The 17504-nt window shown below is 40.0% G+C and overlaps 1 protein-coding gene across 1 annotated transcript; it reads left to right on the forward strand.

Moving 5' to 3' along the window:
* The first annotated feature begins 3710 nt into the window (after positions 1–3710).
* Positions 3711–4067, forward strand: LOC118848960 (transcription elongation factor SPT4-A-like). Its single transcript, XM_036758023.1, has one exon. It carries the CDS (start codon positions 3714–3716, stop codon positions 4065–4067), a length of 354 nt encoding a protein of 117 aa, XP_036613918.1. The 5' UTR covers positions 3711–3713.
* The last annotated feature ends 13437 nt before the right edge of the window (positions 4068–17504 follow it).

The following is a 17504-nucleotide window of genomic DNA, read 5'->3' on the forward strand; positions in this document are numbered from 1 at the left end:
CAAAAGGAAAAAAAATCTGTTGACTATGCATTCAATTAATTCAATTCAGTTCGAGACAATCCAATAAGCATTTATGAAAAGCGTATTCTGTGTAAGTTCTATCTGATTCTTGCTTACTGGCCCCATGCAGAAAAAAGACAGATTTGATACCAAAAGTGGGGGTGGGAGGGGGGCAGGAATCCTTTCTTCCACTCAAATCAAGCTCAGGAAACATAACTTAGACATGTTATGAAATCCCCACTTAAACTTGTAGAGGGAGGGAAAGCAGGGACTAGCGTGAGCTTCCTGCCAAGTTCCTCCAAAAACCTATAAAAAATGGCTCTGAACCAATTCTAGAACTGCAGAACCCACAAAATAGCAGAGGGAAGCAGGGCTCCAGCCCAGGACAGCCTGGATGGCTGCTGGGTGAGGTCTTTCACGCATGGAGTTGGGAGCAGAGCAGAGCCCAGCATGGGCCGCGGGGACCAACCAGACCAGGAGCCTGGTGGAGTGTGCCCTAAGCGCCCTGAATCAGTGAGCTGCAGCAGTTACCAGACTTCTCAACCCACAAACACCAAAGACAACAGAGAAGGTTAGTGGGAAAAGCTGCTGGGGATAGGGGGATACAGTTCGTGGTTCGGCCACCACCCCGGGGGCAGCGGAGGTGGGGCAGCTACAGAACCACAGCTGCAGTTGCTTCTGGCCCCAGGCCCACCTGGTGGGAGGAATTAAGTGGCAGATCAGAGCAGGAGTACAGAGCCTGCTGAAGATCTAAGTCCAGTCCAGGTTGGGGGTTCTTGGGGAAGGAGGAGTGCTGGTGTGACAGAGCTGGCACATCCCCCCAAACTTGGAACATAGTACTCTTTACTCTACAAGCAGTCATACCCTGCTGAAAAACTCAAGGGTCAAGTAAGTTGGCTGGGAACATGACCAGGCAGCGAAAACACACCCAGATTCAGTCTCAGACTTTGGAATCTTTCTTTGGTGACAAAGAAGACCAAAACATACAGCCAGGAGAAGTCAACAAAGTCAAAGAGCCTACATCAAAAACCTCCAAGAAAAACATGAACTGGTCTCAGGCCATGGAAGAGCTCAAAAAGGATTTGGAAAAGCAAGTTAGAGAAGTAGAGGAAAAATTGGGAAGAGAAATTAGAAGGATGCAAGAAAACCATGAAAAACAAGTCAATGACTTGCTAAAGGAGACCCCAAAAAATACTGAAAAATACATTGAAGAAAACAACACCTTAAAAAATAGACTAACTCAAATGGCAAAAGAGCTCCAAAATGCCAATGAGGAGAAGAATGCCTTGAAAGGCAGAATTAGTCAAATGGAAAAGGAGGTCCAAAAGACCACTGAAGAAAATACTACCTTAAAAATTAGATTGGAGCAAGTGGAAGCTAGTGACTTGATGAGAAATCAAGATATTATAAAACAGAACCAAAGGAATGAAAAAATGGAAGACAATGTGAAATATCTCATTGGAAAAACCACTGACCTGGAAAATAGATCCAGGAGAGATAATTTAAAAATTATTGGACTACCTGAAAGCCATGATCAAAAAAAGAGCCTAGATATCATCTTTCAAGAAATTATCAAGGAGAACTGCCCTGATATTCTAGAGCCACAGGGCAAAATAGAAATTGAAAGAATCCACCAATCGCCTCCTCAAATAGATCCCAAAAAGAAATCTCCTAGGAATATTGTTGCCAAATTCCAGAGCTCCAGATCAAGGAGAAAATATCGCAAGCAGCCAGAAAGAAACAATTTGAGTATTGTGGAAACACAATCAGAATAATCCAAGATCTGGCAGCTTCTACATTAAGAGATTGAAGGGCTTGGAATACGATATTCCAGAGGTCAATGGAGCTAGGATTAAAACCTAGAATCACCTACCCAGCAAAACTGAGTATCATGCTCCAAGGCAAAATATGTGTTTTCAATAAAATAGAGGACTTTCAAGCTTTCTCAGTGAAAAGACCAGAGCTGAATAGAAAATTTGACTTTCAAACACAAGAATCAAGAGAAGCATGAAAAGGTAATCAAGAAAAAGAACAAGAAAAAGAAATTGCAAGGTACTTACTAAAGTTGAACTGTTTTGTTTACGTTCTTACATGGAAAGATGATGTGTATGATTCATGAGACCTCAGTATTAGGGTAGATGAAGGGAATATGCATATATATGTATATATATATGTTTGTGTATATATATGTATATGTGAGTGTGTATGTATGTATATATGTATGTGTATATATATATAGAGAGAGAGAGAAGAAGAGCGGGCACAGAGTGAGTTGAAGATGAAGGGAAGATATCTAAAAGAAACAAAATCAAATTAAGGGATGAGAGAGGAATATATTGAGAGAGGAAGACAGGGAGAGACAGAATGGGGTAAATTATCTTGCATAAAAGTGGCAAGAAAAAGCAGTTCTGTAGGAAGAGAAGAGAAGGCAGGTGAGGGGGAATGAGTGAATCTTGCTCTCATCAGATTTGACCTGAGTAGTGAATACCATACATACTCAATTGGGTATCTTACCCCACAGGAAAGAAGGAAGAAGAAGATAAAAACAGGGGGGATGATAGAAGGGAGGGCAGATGGGGGTGGAGGCAATCAAAAACAAACACTTTCAAAAAGGGACAGGGTCAAGGGAGAAAATTCAATAAAGGGGGATAGGTTAGGAAGGAGCAAAATATAGTTAGTCTTTCACAACATGAGTATTGTGGAAGGGTTATACATAATGATATGCATGTGGCCTATATTGAATTGCTTGACTTCTTAGGGAGGGTGGGTGGGAAGGGAAGAGGGGAGAGGATTTGGAACTCAAAGTTTTAAAAACAGATGTTGAAAAACAAAAAAAAAAAGTTTTTGCATACAACTAGAAAATAAGATACACAGGCAATGGAGCGTAGAAATTTATCTTGCCCTACAAGAAAGGAAGGGAAAAGGGGATGAGAGGGGAGGGGGGTGATGGAGGGGAGGGCTGACTGGGGAACAGGGCAACCACAATATATGCCATCTTGGAGTAGGGGTGATGGTAGAAATGGGGAGAAAATTTGTAATTCAAACTCTGGTGAAAATCAATGCTGAAAACTAAATATATTAAATTAAAAAAAAATTTTAAAAAAAGAGACAAAAGAGAACTTGTCAGACAGGTAGGAAGAGAACCAAAAGATAGTATTGCCACAAAAACCCGGAGAAGAGAGAATATAGGAAGGAAAATTAGTCAATAATGTCAAATGATACACAGATACCAAGGACAAGAACTGAGGGAGGGAATCAGATTAGACAATTAGGAGCTCATTGATATTTTTTTGGAAAGAGCCTTTTGTAATATTAATTAAGGTGGGACTTTTTTACTGTTTTCTCTTTGAGAATGCTGAAGTAATCAAGTGCCTTTGATTAAGTTTTCCTAGGTACAAAGTCCCAGGCCCACACTCTTTTGCTAACTAGGTGTAAAGCCCCAGGCTCACACCCTTTCCCTGATTAGGTGTGAACCCTTTGGACCCTAAGAAGGGTATATAAACTCAGAGGTTAGCATTTTGTCTGGGACTCTCACTCACTGGAAGAATGTTGCTGTGGAGACTCTGAGTAGCCATTGTTAAGATCCCCCCTGGCTCTGAAGAAACCCAGATGTTTTGTTTAGGGGCTCTCACTCACTGGAAGAGTGGCGTGTGAGACACAGGGACATTTTCGGAGGTGGTTGGTGAAGTTTTCTTCGGCTCCCAGTGGCAACGATGGCGTTGGAGACAGTTCCCAAGGATTTGCGACACCTGCGAGCTTGTCTTCTCTGTTCTCTGGTCAAGACTATAGACCAATTTGAGTATGATGGCTGTGATGATTGCGACTCATACCTACAGATGAAAGACAACCGAGAGATGGTATATGACTGTACAAGTTCTTCTTTTGATGGGATCATTGCAATGATGAGTCCAGAGAACAGCTGGGTCTCTAAATGGCAGCGAGTCAGTACCTTCAAGCCTGGAGTTTATGCAGTGTCTGTCACTGGCCGCCTGCCTCAAGGAATTGTTCGGAAACTGAAGAACCGAGGCATGGTCTATAAATCGAGAGACACAGCAATAAAGACTTAGTGAACCATGAGGACATCCAACCCCGCTCTGCTCTTGACCCCTATCATTGCTGAGTTTTTTGCCTGGAGAACTGATAGAGTACTACTCAATTTCCTGCCTAACCTCCATTTTCCAGCCTTTGAGGGATGTGAAGAGCAACAATGACTGACTGCAGAGACATTGGATTCTGGGTTGTTAAAAGAGGGTTGGATTCCTAAGATTATGGAAATATTGAGGCTAGGTGCTGTTTATCCCATCATGAGCTCTAAACTTGGCTTGTGTGTGGGTCAGAGGATAATAATAAATGTGAACTGTTTCAGTCAGAAAAAAAAAATTGTAAAGGGCTTTCATCAGTGGTAAAGCTGGTCAATATTTTCTACTTTTGTCAATGTGTTATAAAACAACTTTCCTGATATTTATATATTTTTTAAAACTGAGAGGAGTATGGCATGAAGGTCTTCCTCTGACACACACTCATTATGTGACCATGGGTAATTCACTTAACCTTTCCATGATGCCAGGCAACTCCGTGAAACGACAAGGTACGGAAGAGTTGAAGGTTCTACACCAGGAATGCATCACACAAATAAAATCATAGGTTCAGACTAAAAACAAAACAAAACTGCATGTTACAAATGAATCTTATCACTTAACTCTTTCAGCTTTAGAACTTTTTCGTCACTATTATTTCTTCATAGAAAGCCATCTTCTTTCATTCATTTAATTAATGTATTAAGCACCTACTATGTGCTACACAAAGTGCTGAATGCTGAGTATTCAAAGACAAAAGTGAAACTCATTCACTCATATCTATTTATAACTGATAAACAATCTACTTTGGAACAAAATTCCCTTACTATAAAAACAATACAGCCTCCCCTTTCCCATGCAGAGGGTTGAGACCATGTTTGCATTGATCCTCCTGTCCTCACTTCCTTCTCTCTACCTTCCATCCTCTCCAACTGTCCTACTGGTGGGTAATATCAATGACTGGGGGAAATTCCAGTCATTACTGTTGTGATAATAAACCACTTTTTTCATTCATAACTTGTGTGAGTGGAAAAATCAAATAAGAGCTTGAAAGAAATAGAAAATAAACTAGAGAAAACCTTCAGAAACAAGGAGCAGACAGAAGGTCTCAGTTCCTGTGTCAGTTTAACTCCTGGTACTGATAGAGATGTCTGACCACCAATGACATCAGAAGAACTACGGGAGATAGGGGAAATATCCTCAGAGTAAACCTCAATGCTTCACTCTTCTTTACCACCACCCCTATCGAACCACTTCCTAAGTCTTGTCGATTATACCTCCACAATAGCCATCACAACCATTCCTTTATCTCTAGTCCCCTTAGTTCGTGTTCTTGTTACCACTCACCTTCACTATTTCAGTAATTGGTCTCTCTGTCTCCTGTCTCTCCCCCTCTCCAATATATCTTCCACACAGCTGCCAAATTAATAAATTCATATTCTTAAAGCTTAGGTATGACCACGATTCTCCCTTATTCAAGAAATGTTGTTGGCTCCCTATTGCCTGTAGGAAAACATATTAACACCTCTGATATTTAAAAACTTTCAAAGTCTGTCTCTAGCCTGTCAATCTAGACTGACATAACATTAATCCCCCTTATGCTTCCTATATTCTAGCAAAGTTCGTCTATTTGCTCTTATACATATGTGACATTTCATCTCCGTGCCTTTTCACAATCTTTCCCCGTTCCTGGAACCCTCTTTCCTCTCACTTTCACTTCTAGGAATCTCTAGCCACCTTCAAGATTCAGTTCAAGTACAAGTCTATGAGGTCCTTCCTTTTGCACTTCCACCTCCACCAAATCACTTTATGTGTGTGTGTGTGTGTGTGTGTGTGTGTGTGTGTGTGGTGTGTATGCTTATGTGTATATACACATAAACATACACACTCATTTGTATACATTTCATGTTTTCTCCCAGAAGAAGGTAAGCTCCTTGAAGAGAACTATGACATTTTTGTCTTCATCCTCTGTGTTTTGAAAAGCCCTAAACATAATAGATTCTTTATAAGTACTTGTTGAATTGATTTGGAGGGTCCTCTGTTTTGATGGGAAGCCCTATGGTATAGTGGTTTGAGTAGTAGACACTCATTAGCTATGTCAGGGGTGTGGAATCTATCCAAACATCACAGAACAAATCCCTAAGTTTGGATTCAGTCAAAGGACTGCACTTGAGGACCTAGAAACCACATGTCGCCTCAAGGCTATAGGTTCCCCATCCCTGAGCTATGTGATCATAGACAAGTCACTTGAACTCTCGTAGTCCCAATTTTCTTCATTGCAAAATGGAGATAATTCATTATCTACCCAATAGGATCCCTTGAGTGCTTTGCAAATCTTAAAAAAAGTGTTACACAAAAGTGAGTTATTATTATCATCATCGTCATTATTATAATTATTAGTAGAGGTAGACCTGCATGCTAGAGCAACAGAACTTTAAACATTCAATTCATTGCACTTTACAGGTATACCTTAGGTTTAAATAAACCTGACATGAAAATTTAGAAACAAATGAGTTTTTCCCTATTTTAGAAAAATGACAGAATTCTTTTCCATTACATTTTCCTTCCTTATATTAAATTTTTTTTTAATTTATAAAAGCTGAATTAACTCACAGGGGAGAAATTAGACATGAAGACGATATTCAGCTTGATAAATGTGGTGCCTGTGGAGAGGAAGGTAGTGGGACTTTCTAGTTTTATCATTTTACTCTCCACTCATTTCTCCTTGCCCAAGCACTTTATTCCCTTCCCAATTGTTGTCCCAACACCCATCCACACACACATCCACCCCTCCATACACACATCCACCCAATCACACATCCCGATGCAAATTTTATGTTGCAACTTCTGACTAGAATAAAATTCCTAGTTGGGGGCAGATGTAGTAGTAGTAGTAGTAGTAGTAGTAGTAGTAGTAGTAGTCATGGTGGTGGTGGTGGTGGTAGTGGTGGTAGCAATGTAGTGGTAGCTATAGCAGCAGCAGATGTAATAATAACATAAGGGAGGGAGGACGTGATTTCCCTTCCCCCCCTTCCATTTGATGTAGTCATAAAATATGATGAAGTAGTAATGTCTTATAAGATGTAACACTCTATGATCCTTTTATGAGGTAGAAACAGCTCTGTTAGTCAAGGAGAGAACAATTCAATTGACTAAGCAAATAAACTGGCTATGCCTTTGGGGCCTTTAAATAGGTAAACCCAAAACTAATTTCACATGTTGCAGAATGGAGACGATTATAAACCAGGAATTGCCTGGAGAGACAACCCCTTCAAGAGGGAGAAGAGAATTTCCTTTTCCTCTTTCTCTCCTATATTAGCCATGTAGCTTTGAAGGGAACTACTATATCAGAAGGAGACATTATATCCAATAAGGAGCAGATATACATATTCCAGATAGACACAGCTACAGAGAGCAAATCACCAGGGAAAAGAGGCTTCAAGGACCATGATCTCTGACAGTAGAGAAGATAATAAGAATATGGAGGGTAGCAAACCTTGAAATGCAGCTGGGCAAACAGTTCAACAGAAGCACCCCTACCAAGGGGAGCTATATGACATCTCTGAAGAAAAAAAAAGACTTCAAAGTCCTGCAGTACCGGGAGTTATAAGTTGACTTTGCCATACTTGTATCCTACACGGATGCTTCACTATCATTGTACTCTGGTTAAGCCCATTCTTCCTACAGATGCTGGGTACATTTTTGGGAGAGCACACTCCTAGGGAAAATGTTTTGTAACTACTGCTTGTGCTGCACCATCTGAGTAAATGCCTCCGTTAAGAGCTAATTGAGTCTCCTGACTGATTGCTGATGGGGTAATAGATTGATGGGGGCTCTCAAGTGAGATATATATATATTATACACACACACACACACACACACACATATATATATATATATATATATATATATATATATATATATATATATATAGGAATGTAAACCCACAAGAGATTACCCTAGAGCTTAAGATAGGATCTATCCTCTGGAGAGCCAACCAATAAACAAAAATATAAGTTGATAGAGTCTTCCAGAGCAGCTACAATAATAAGAGTAGCCACAGAAATACTAGAAAAATAATTGGATTTCGAGTCAGAGGACTCAGGTTCCCACCTCTTCCATATACTACCAGTGTGACTCTGGGCAAATCATCTAACCCCTCTTCCATAGCTGTCTTTAGCACGTAGATAAGAGGGAACACTGACATTTTTTACACGGCCTCAGGAAAGATGCTGAAATTCCTATTTAATATTGAATATGGTCAATAGAACATATAAATATGAATTAATTTTGCCCATTATAAGGACCCTAATTGAGTTATATTATTTACTTGTGAGGCGCTGTGACAGGTAGTAGACTGGCCTTAGCTTCAAGAAGATGTAGGTTCAAATATCACCTCTGACATCACTATCTGGTGACTTTGGACAAGTCACTTTATCTCTCATGTCCCCAAGCAGCTCTCTAAAACTGCAAATTACAAAGAGGTTGCCAATCTATATCGGTGAAGGGAGTTTCCTTTTTGGGAATTCACAGGTCTAGATCACCCTCTATCCCTCCAAAAAGAAAGTCTTACTTGTAAATGTTATCACGTGACTTTTAACTGAGTTCTCCTAAAATCTTATTTCCTCCCAGTGTGAAGAAAGCCATAACTGGATTTGTTCCCATCCTAATCTTAGGATCGTTCAACATTAGCACTAGAGGCAACTTTATTTTTTTCTTATGAAATGTAAAGAACATTCTTTTGTTAAGTGTTGATTTGGTTGGTATCTGCATTTAAAGGGTCTCCATGTTGTAGATGAGGTCTGCTGTTTCACATTGTGTTATTTCCTTTGGTTTTGAGGCAAATTAATTAACATGATATAGGAAAGGCAGAATACAAATGCTGAAGCCCTCACTTTAAGCCCTCATACTCTTTTGTTCTCCATTATTGCACCAAATTATTTAATTGGGTCTCTCTGATTGTGCACAGACACAGAAAAGAACACAGCCTATTGTAAGAAGCCCTACAACCATAATGCAGTATCAAATTCAATTCCCATCAAAAGTGCTTGCTGCTAAAAGCCTGTACTGGGGCTGCAGATTAATGAAGATCTGCATTGAGCAAAGTGGTGGTCGTAGAGACATTATTTTTCTCCAATAGAAGGCCTATTCTTGATGAACAATAAAAGCATAGAAAAGCATTAGTCTGCTTATGGATAGAAATAAATCAAAATGAATAAGAGGGTTGATGGAAATAGTCTGAAAGCAGCAGAGTGGAATTCTGAAAATACCGTTTTTGTTTTGTGAGGACATTTTCTTACCTCTTTCCCATAGTCCCTCAAAACTGGGGACCGAAAGCAGGAGAGTGAAGGACAAACTTGAAAACTCAGAAAAATTGGTTGTAGACAGTCAACATTTCATAAATGCATTTTATTCTGCATATCCCCACTGTGGGGATGCCGTAGGGGAGCCTCTTATAATATCAGAGTCTAACAGAGAAAGAGCCCACCTGGAAAAAATAGTCAGCAACAGGAAGGAGTGGGCAGGAGGTCAGGCTCATTGTACACTTCATGTTTTGTTCTCCTTCTCCTCACCCCTCAATTTTTTGGGGGGCAGATTATTGGAGTTTGCCTACTTATTTTCTTCTATCTTTAAGGGTTGCAGTGCCTTATTCTTGCCAGGTCTCCATCTCTTCTTCGGTTCTCTAGATCTTATTCGTCCTTCAAGGACCATCTCCTTCTTGAATCCTGGACTGGAAGCAACATGGTGTATGAGGAAGAGTGCTTAGTTTTTAGGGTTAGAGGGCAGGAATAAGAACCCCAGCATTGCTGGGTGTTCTTGGAAAATCATCTCATCCTTTTTGGCTTCTGTCACTTCATCTGAAAAATGGGTGACCATAGATCTAGAAGGAAACTTAGAGGTCATCTAGTTCAACTCTATCATTTTATAGAGAATGAAAATGAGACCTAGAAATATGAAATTACATGTGTGACCTTAAACAGTTGTGTTTGCATTTGTATCGCCAGAGCCTACAACACTTGGATCATTTGCTGTTTTGTTGTTCAGTTGTTTCAATCATGTCCAACGCTTCGTGATGCCATTTGGGGTTTTCTCAGCAGAGATACTGGACTTGTTTGCCATTTCCTTTCAACCAGCTTATTTTACAAATGAGGAATCTGAGGCAAATAGGGGTAAGTGACTTGCCCAGGGTCACATAGCTAGTAAGTATCCAAGGCCAGATTTGAACTTGGGAAGATGAATCTCCCTGTTTCCAAGCCTATCCAAGTTCTATCCACTGTGCCATGTGTGGTGTCAATGTAATTAAAGAACCCCTCCCTCCCATTCAATAGGCCTCAAGTGGAGCCAGTTAAGGGAAACTTGATTAGCAGAGACTTGACTGTAGGCAGGCCTACATCCTTTACTTACTAGGTGTGAGGCCCCAGGCCCACACCCTTTTGTTAATTATGTCACTAGAGGTGTGAAGCCCCTGGGCCCTAAAAAGAGCATATATACCCAGAAGATTGCCGTTGAGGAGGGAGAATTCAGGAGTCAGAAGAGAAGCCAGAATTCAGAATTCATCCCAAGGAGAAGGAGAACTCTGAGTCCACAGTGCTGCAGAGAGAGTGCAGAGTGGAGAGTGGAAACCAGGGAATTTTGGAGACCGGAGAACTGAGGCAGGGGAGAGAACTCAGGCAATCAGACAGTCAGGATTCATGAGTATTTACAGGGAGGCCCCAGCAGGGGGAGGGTTACAGAATGACTTGGGTCCCTGCTGTGATGTTGTGTTTTAAGTTCTTTGCTGTTAGGATGAGGTGGACTTGGAATACAATTACCGCTATGCTGGATTGGGGTTATTGGTTCTGGGATTTGATCCTCTGGTGTCTGAATAAATGTTTTACTTCTTCTGCCTTCTATACAAAGAGTCTCTTATACTTTGCAATTCTGAACTATACAGGCATAATCATAAACATCATAGATGTTGCATTTATTGCCTTAATGATATACCGTGTGGCCCTTAGTAAATATCAAAAGCATTTTTGTGACCTTAGGCAAGTCACCTTTTCTTTTCTGAGGGTTAAGTGGAAATTTAGTCACTGAGTGAGAATTCAAACTGATATCCTTTATTCGATTCCAAACTCAGCACACTTTCTCCTTTCCCTGAGGGAGATGGATTAAATGATTTCCAAGGACTCTTAACGGCACTAGATAACTATGATTCTGCAAACTCCAACCCTTATTACTCTTGTTCCCTTTCCCAAACACCCACTTATTGTCTGTATTATAAACTTGTGACTTGAGTATATTCAATTTTACATAAGTTGTCCCAAAAGTCTTAGTCCAATTGCATCATTTAATCTCTTTTTCTTGTAATATCTTAATTATTTTAATAATAACTTCATATCTTTAACATATTTAAACTTAAAATAGCACTACAACTTTTGTAATAGCCTGAATATCACTGAACTTCAAGAATATCAGTCTCATAAATATTTATCAAGTGCATACTGGTTTAAAAGCATTAGGCTAGGTACTGGGGGGAGACACAAAGATATGGTCTCTGCCCTTATGAATGAGAGAACTGCCAGTTCTGCCTACCTGGAATGAGGAGGGGCAGCTGTTGTAGCGAGAACAGCACTGGATGTACAATTAGAAAACTCTTGCCTAAGTCTTCATTTCTTAGATTAAACAGGTGTGTCACTCAATTATTATTATAAATAGCCATAGTCTCAATGTTGATGATGGAGGTGATGTTGGTGATCGCACTCATGACAAGGATCATGATTACTTAAATTGACCTTCACATTCTCTCTAATCAAAAGGGGGCAAGTAAGGGGAAGGCAGCAATCTTTCTGCCTGAGTCTACAAAGCCAGAGACTGTAGAAAATATCTACAACATAGGACAAAGAATCACACATGAGGTAGATGCCCAGAAGCTCACAAGAGACAAAATCCAAAAAAAGCGACATAGTAACAAAACCCGCTACCTCAAATGTCTACACACAAGTGTACAAGCCAGGGGAGGTGAGTTAGTGACTCTAGTACAGGGAGACAAACTTGACCTCACAGGTATCTCAAAGATTTGGTGGGATGAAACCCATGACTAGAACATCGTGTCTGTGTGTGTGTGTGTGTGTGTGTGTGTGTGTGTGTGTGTGTGTTGGGAAGAGGTGGGTTATACTGTACTATACTGTACTGTCTTATACTATACTATATTATACTATATTAATTATTTTATATTACATTATGTTGTGTTACCTTACATGACTTTACATCACATTGTATTATATTATTGTATTGTTTTGCTAAGAGAGATTAAAAAATTTGCCTGAGGAAACAGGAAAGGATAATCAACAGATAGTTGCGGGAACACGTTTTGTTATCTCTTCTTTAGGACAGAAAGTGATCATTGCAATGAATATCACTTTATTTGCCTTCAGTGTTGTCTTCACTTACACAACTCTACCTGTATGTATTGTTCACACGATTCTGCTTTTTTTCTCTGCATTAGTTATTATAGGTTTTCTCAGGTTTCTCTAAATTCCTCATTTTTGTATTTCTTACTACCCAGTATTTTTATATTACATAGATACTTTTTGTTTAGTCATTTCCCAATCAGTGAGGTCTCTTCTCTCATTCATTTCTCATACATTTGAATTTTGGCTTCTAGCCTCAGCATTCAACTAAAACCGCTCCCTCTAAAGTTACCAATTGTCTCTTAGATGCCAAAATCCACGGCTTTTTCTCAATCTTCATCCTTCTTTCTCTCTCTCCTGATCTTTGCCTCCTGGCATCTCTGGTTTCCTCTGTACCATCTGACAGTGTTGCACGCCTTCTCCTCTCATTTTCAACTGCATACTGCTTGGATCCATCTTGATGTCCTGACAGCTCTTAAATCTGAAATGCACAAAACTGAATTCATTGACCTGTTTGAGGATTCAGCAAAGGAGACAGAGAAGGAGTGGCCTGATAGGTAGGAGGAGAATCAGGAGAGAGAGAGTAGTGTTCCAAAAACCTAGAGAGCAGAAAGTATCAAGGACAAAAGGATGATCAACGGTATCAAAAGCTGCAGAAAGGTAAAAAACAAACTTTGAGGATTGAAAAAAAGTCATTGGATTTGGCAATTAAGGGACCATTGGTAAATGTGGAAAGAGTGGTTTCAGTGAAAAGACAAGGTCAGAAGTCAATTGTAGGGGGTTAAGAAGAGAGAAAGCAGAGGGATCAATTGTAGATAGTTTTGTCAGAGAGTTTAACCACAAAGGACAGAAGATAGATATAAATATATACATATATATAGATATAGACATAGACATAGACATAGACATAGATATGGATATAGACATAGATATAGAGATAGAGATATGCCTATAGATATGGATATAAAGATAGAGATAGAGATAAAGATACATAGGACAATAGTTAGCATAGATGAAAGAATCAACTAAAGACTTTTTGAGGATGGGGAGACATGGGTATTTTTGTAAGCAATAGGGAAGGAGTCAATAGACAGAGAAAGATTGAAGATAAGTAACAGAGTAGGAATGACAGAGGGGGCAGTTTATTGGAGGAGATGGGATGGAATGGAATTGCTTGTGTAGAGGGGTTAGCCTCAGTAAAGAATAAAACCACCTCTTCATGTGAGATAGAAGGGGAGGAGGAGATAGTGTCTGAAGGCATCTGAATGATAGGAGATGAGGAATAACGGAGAAGAGGGACTTTATGGCAAACATCCTCAATTTTTTTCCATAAAATACAAAAAAAGATTCTCAGCTGAGAGAGTGTGGAGAGAGGGAGCCGTGGGAAGTTCGAGGAAGGATGAAAAGGTTTGGAAGAGGTGCTGTGTACAGTGGGATAGCAAGCTGATGAGGGTAGTGTAGAATTCCATAGTACCAATTAAAGCTGGGTTGAGGTTGTATACCATAAATCTGTAGTAAGCCCAGTCAAAATGGCTGCATGATTTTCTCCACTTTTCATTCAGCAGCATGTGTTGGAATGACAGTAGCAGATGGTGGGAGCCATGCAAGGCTGAGGCTTGTCAGGTCACAATTGGCAATATGATAAGGGGTGCCTAAGATGGGGTGGAGGGGGAGGTTATGGGAAGTCAGTAGGTTGAGGAACAGAGTGGTTAGGGTGTTAAAAAGAGAGTCAATATGTGTGTTGAAATCCCCCAATCTGAGGGCAGGAGTTGGGGAAAACAGAAAAATTGTGAGCCTTGTACCAAACTCATTGAAGAAGGAAAGGGAGTTACCTAGAGGTCTGTAGGCAACAGCTACCAGGATTTTGATTGGGTGGTAGATATGAATTGCTAGTCCTCAAAGGAGGACAGGTTATAGAGTTTTGGAGGTCTGGAGATAACCTGAAAGTGGCAGTGGGAAGCAATATGTATTCCAACACCCTCACCTTGACCAGCAAGCCAAAGGGAATGAGTAAAGGTGCAACCAGTTCTGGAAAGGATGCCAATGAGGCTATTTCCCCAGGGGGAGGAGGGGAGCTGGTAATTGATAGAAAATAGGAACAGAAAAAGAAAAGATTTGTGATAAAGGGAAGTTTGTTGCCTTTGGAATAGGCATTTCATAGGGTACAATGGAAATGGTGGCTGGTGTTTGGTTGAGACTTTGGGGTGGGAGGGTTGAGGGGGATGATGATAAGGAATCAGGTGGTAAAGTATAGGGAATGTAGTTTGGATGATGACCTATGGGGTTTCAAAATTGCTGAGATGTGTAGGGTTATAATCAGGTATGATAATGTTTGACATTGTGTGGAAGGCACTATTCCTCTTCCCGGAAGAGGCTGGAGATCAGGCAGGAGACAAGCCAGCATAAAAAGGTAGGTGCGTGGTCAAATGGTCCATTGGGAGCTGGAGATCAACAGGAGATAGGAAGTCTCCCTTGAAGGTGAAGTTGTGTTGATGCAAACTGAAGTCTCCCTGGTCCCTTGCCACCTTCCCTCAGGGGCCACACACAGCAGGAGGTGGAAGGATAAGAATCAGAGGAAGTTCTCAGTTCTCTTACATTAAGGGGCTTATCTATTCTGGTCCCAGGTATGCAGCCTGTACTGGATTTAGTATTGGGGAAGCCTTGTCACCTAAAAGAAGAGCCAGATTTCTTTCTCATACTCCTTGGTTCATTCTACCCCAATCCTGGCATACCAGGGGAAAAACAGGTAACCAATAAGTACTTTTTGAATGAATAAGTTAATGACCCACATACTGTTCTTGTACACTGTTTCATTAAACATAAATAATGTAATTTATTTTGAAACACAAAAAGAAGACATGGCTGCTGAATTGTTGTTTTCTTGTTTGGTCATTCAGTCATGTATGACTCTTCATGATCTTGGGGATCATAATGTCCATGGGGTTTTCTTGGCAAAGATACTGGAGTGGTTTGCTATTTCCTTCTCAAGTTGATTAAAGCAAACAAAGGCAAAATGCCTTGCCCAGGATCACACAGCTAGTACATGTCTGAGGTCAGATTTGAACCCAGGTTTTCCTGACTCCAGGCCCAGTGCTCTCTCTACTGAGTCATCTAGATGCCTCTAAAGGCTGGAAATTAGGTATAACATGGTGCAACAGAAAATATAAGTTGAACTTGCACTGCAGAAGATGGAAGTCCTGCTTTTCATTTGACTTCCCTCAATGAATGAATTTTAAAATCAGTTAACTACATCTGTTGTTTCATCCAGTAAGTCCCAGTCAGTAATTCACTAGGCAGGCCAACTATCTTCTCCCTCACACAGATAGGAAAAGTCCCAATGGCCTTAAAAATGTTGTTGTTTTAACTGGAGAAGTAATACAGATAGTCATTTAAAAAAAAAAAGGAGGTGCTCTAATGTCCTTGAATTTATAGTTCACAGTCTATTCTTGGCCATTTTATCTATGGTAATTTACTGTTGATCATTCTCAACTCTTCATAGAGATTTGGCACCCTTTTCCTCCCATTTGGCTCAGAGGCAGGAACAGTTGGTACTTCCTAAATCTCTTAATCTGAGTGGAGTTAGGACAACCAGTATCTTTCCTTGGATATATACATATATATATATATAGGCAGAAGCTTGTACATTTGTAATAAATAATATTTTAAAATAATAATACAAGTAATAATTGGAGGGTTTGGGAAATGATTCATATTCCTAATAACCAGAGCCTCTAAGAGGCTTCGAATAAACAACATACCTTTCTTGACTTCTGCCCCAATCATCCATTTTCCCTTAGTCTTGTTGACCGTAGAAGCAAAGGGTGAAATGGACTGATTGGTGATTCCACTGCTATCTCGAAAAAGAGCTTATTCAGGAGCCTCAGAAGACTTATTTCCTGTAGAATGAGGGCAGGAACTTTCATTTTTTGGTGTTTTTTTTTATTCCTAGTGCCTGAGAGTCAGTTGACTTGACCAAGATCACACAGATAGCAGAGCCAAGATTCAAATTTGCAGCCTTTGACTCCAAATCCTCTGACTTCTCATTGTACCATGTTACCTCTTAGGTTTTGGCATAATGTCTCACATTATATATGGGCTGAAGAAAGGAAGAGAAGACAGATGAATGACCAAAGTGCTGTGCTGATAACCTTGTGAGGTGCTGAGAGAGAGTGAAGAAAGGATCCAGCATACTGGGTGGACCCATTAAGGCAAACTTTTGGACAATCATGAATGAAAGTCACAGAGAATGAACAGGTATGAATTGGTTGCTGTTTACATGTTGGAGGGAATTCTAAAATCAATGAGATTATATATCCATTGGAATACTGATCATAGGTCTAATCCTAAAATAAAAATCCATTTGTGGTAATATGCATGAAGACATGGTGTGAGAACAGTCTGTTAAAAAATGTGGACATTGTGCTTAGATGAGAAGACCAACTTTGACACGAAGAAAGAGAAAAGGAGGTGGTACCAATGAGGTGCCAATGAAAGTTCAATGTACCAATATATCAAGTGTCTATTATGTGCAAAGTCCTATGACACAATTCCCACCTTCACAGAGAGAAAAGTATTAAGGGAAGAGATATTGTAAAAGAATTATCAGTGAGGTTTTGTGATTGAGAATATCAGAGAGAGACAATGCTATGTAATGGAAGATAACAGGATTAGTAGTCAAGAGACCTGGGTTCTAGGCCTGGTTCTCCAAATTAGAAGTCATTTGACCATAGCCAAACAACTAAAACTTTGTGAAGGTTTTTTTTAAATCTATAAAATGAGGAAGTTTGACTAAATGACCTTTAAGGTCATCACTTCCGCCAATAACATTCTATGATTCTTCAAAGGAGTTAAAAATGGTTTCAAGATTTTTAACCTGAAATCTGAAAGATTGGCAGTGCCAATAGTAGAAATTGGGCATTTGGTGAGATGAACCAGTTTGGCACAGGAAGATTATAAATACAGAAGCAAGTGGAAATGCGGGACTACAGTTCAGATTCAGGCTGGAGATATAAATGTAGTAGTCATTAGCCCCAAA

The sequence above is a fragment of the Trichosurus vulpecula genome, chromosome 4 (genome assembly GCF_011100635.1).
Source record: "Trichosurus vulpecula isolate mTriVul1 chromosome 4, mTriVul1.pri, whole genome shotgun sequence".
Taxonomy (NCBI): domain Eukaryota; kingdom Metazoa; phylum Chordata; class Mammalia; order Diprotodontia; family Phalangeridae; genus Trichosurus; species Trichosurus vulpecula.

What these genes read in the sequence shown, in the direction of transcription:
- LOC118848960 (XM_036758023.1), top strand. Translation starts at nt 3,714, where the DNA reads ATGGCGTTGGAGACAGTTCCCAAGGATTTGCGACACCTGCGAGCTTGT.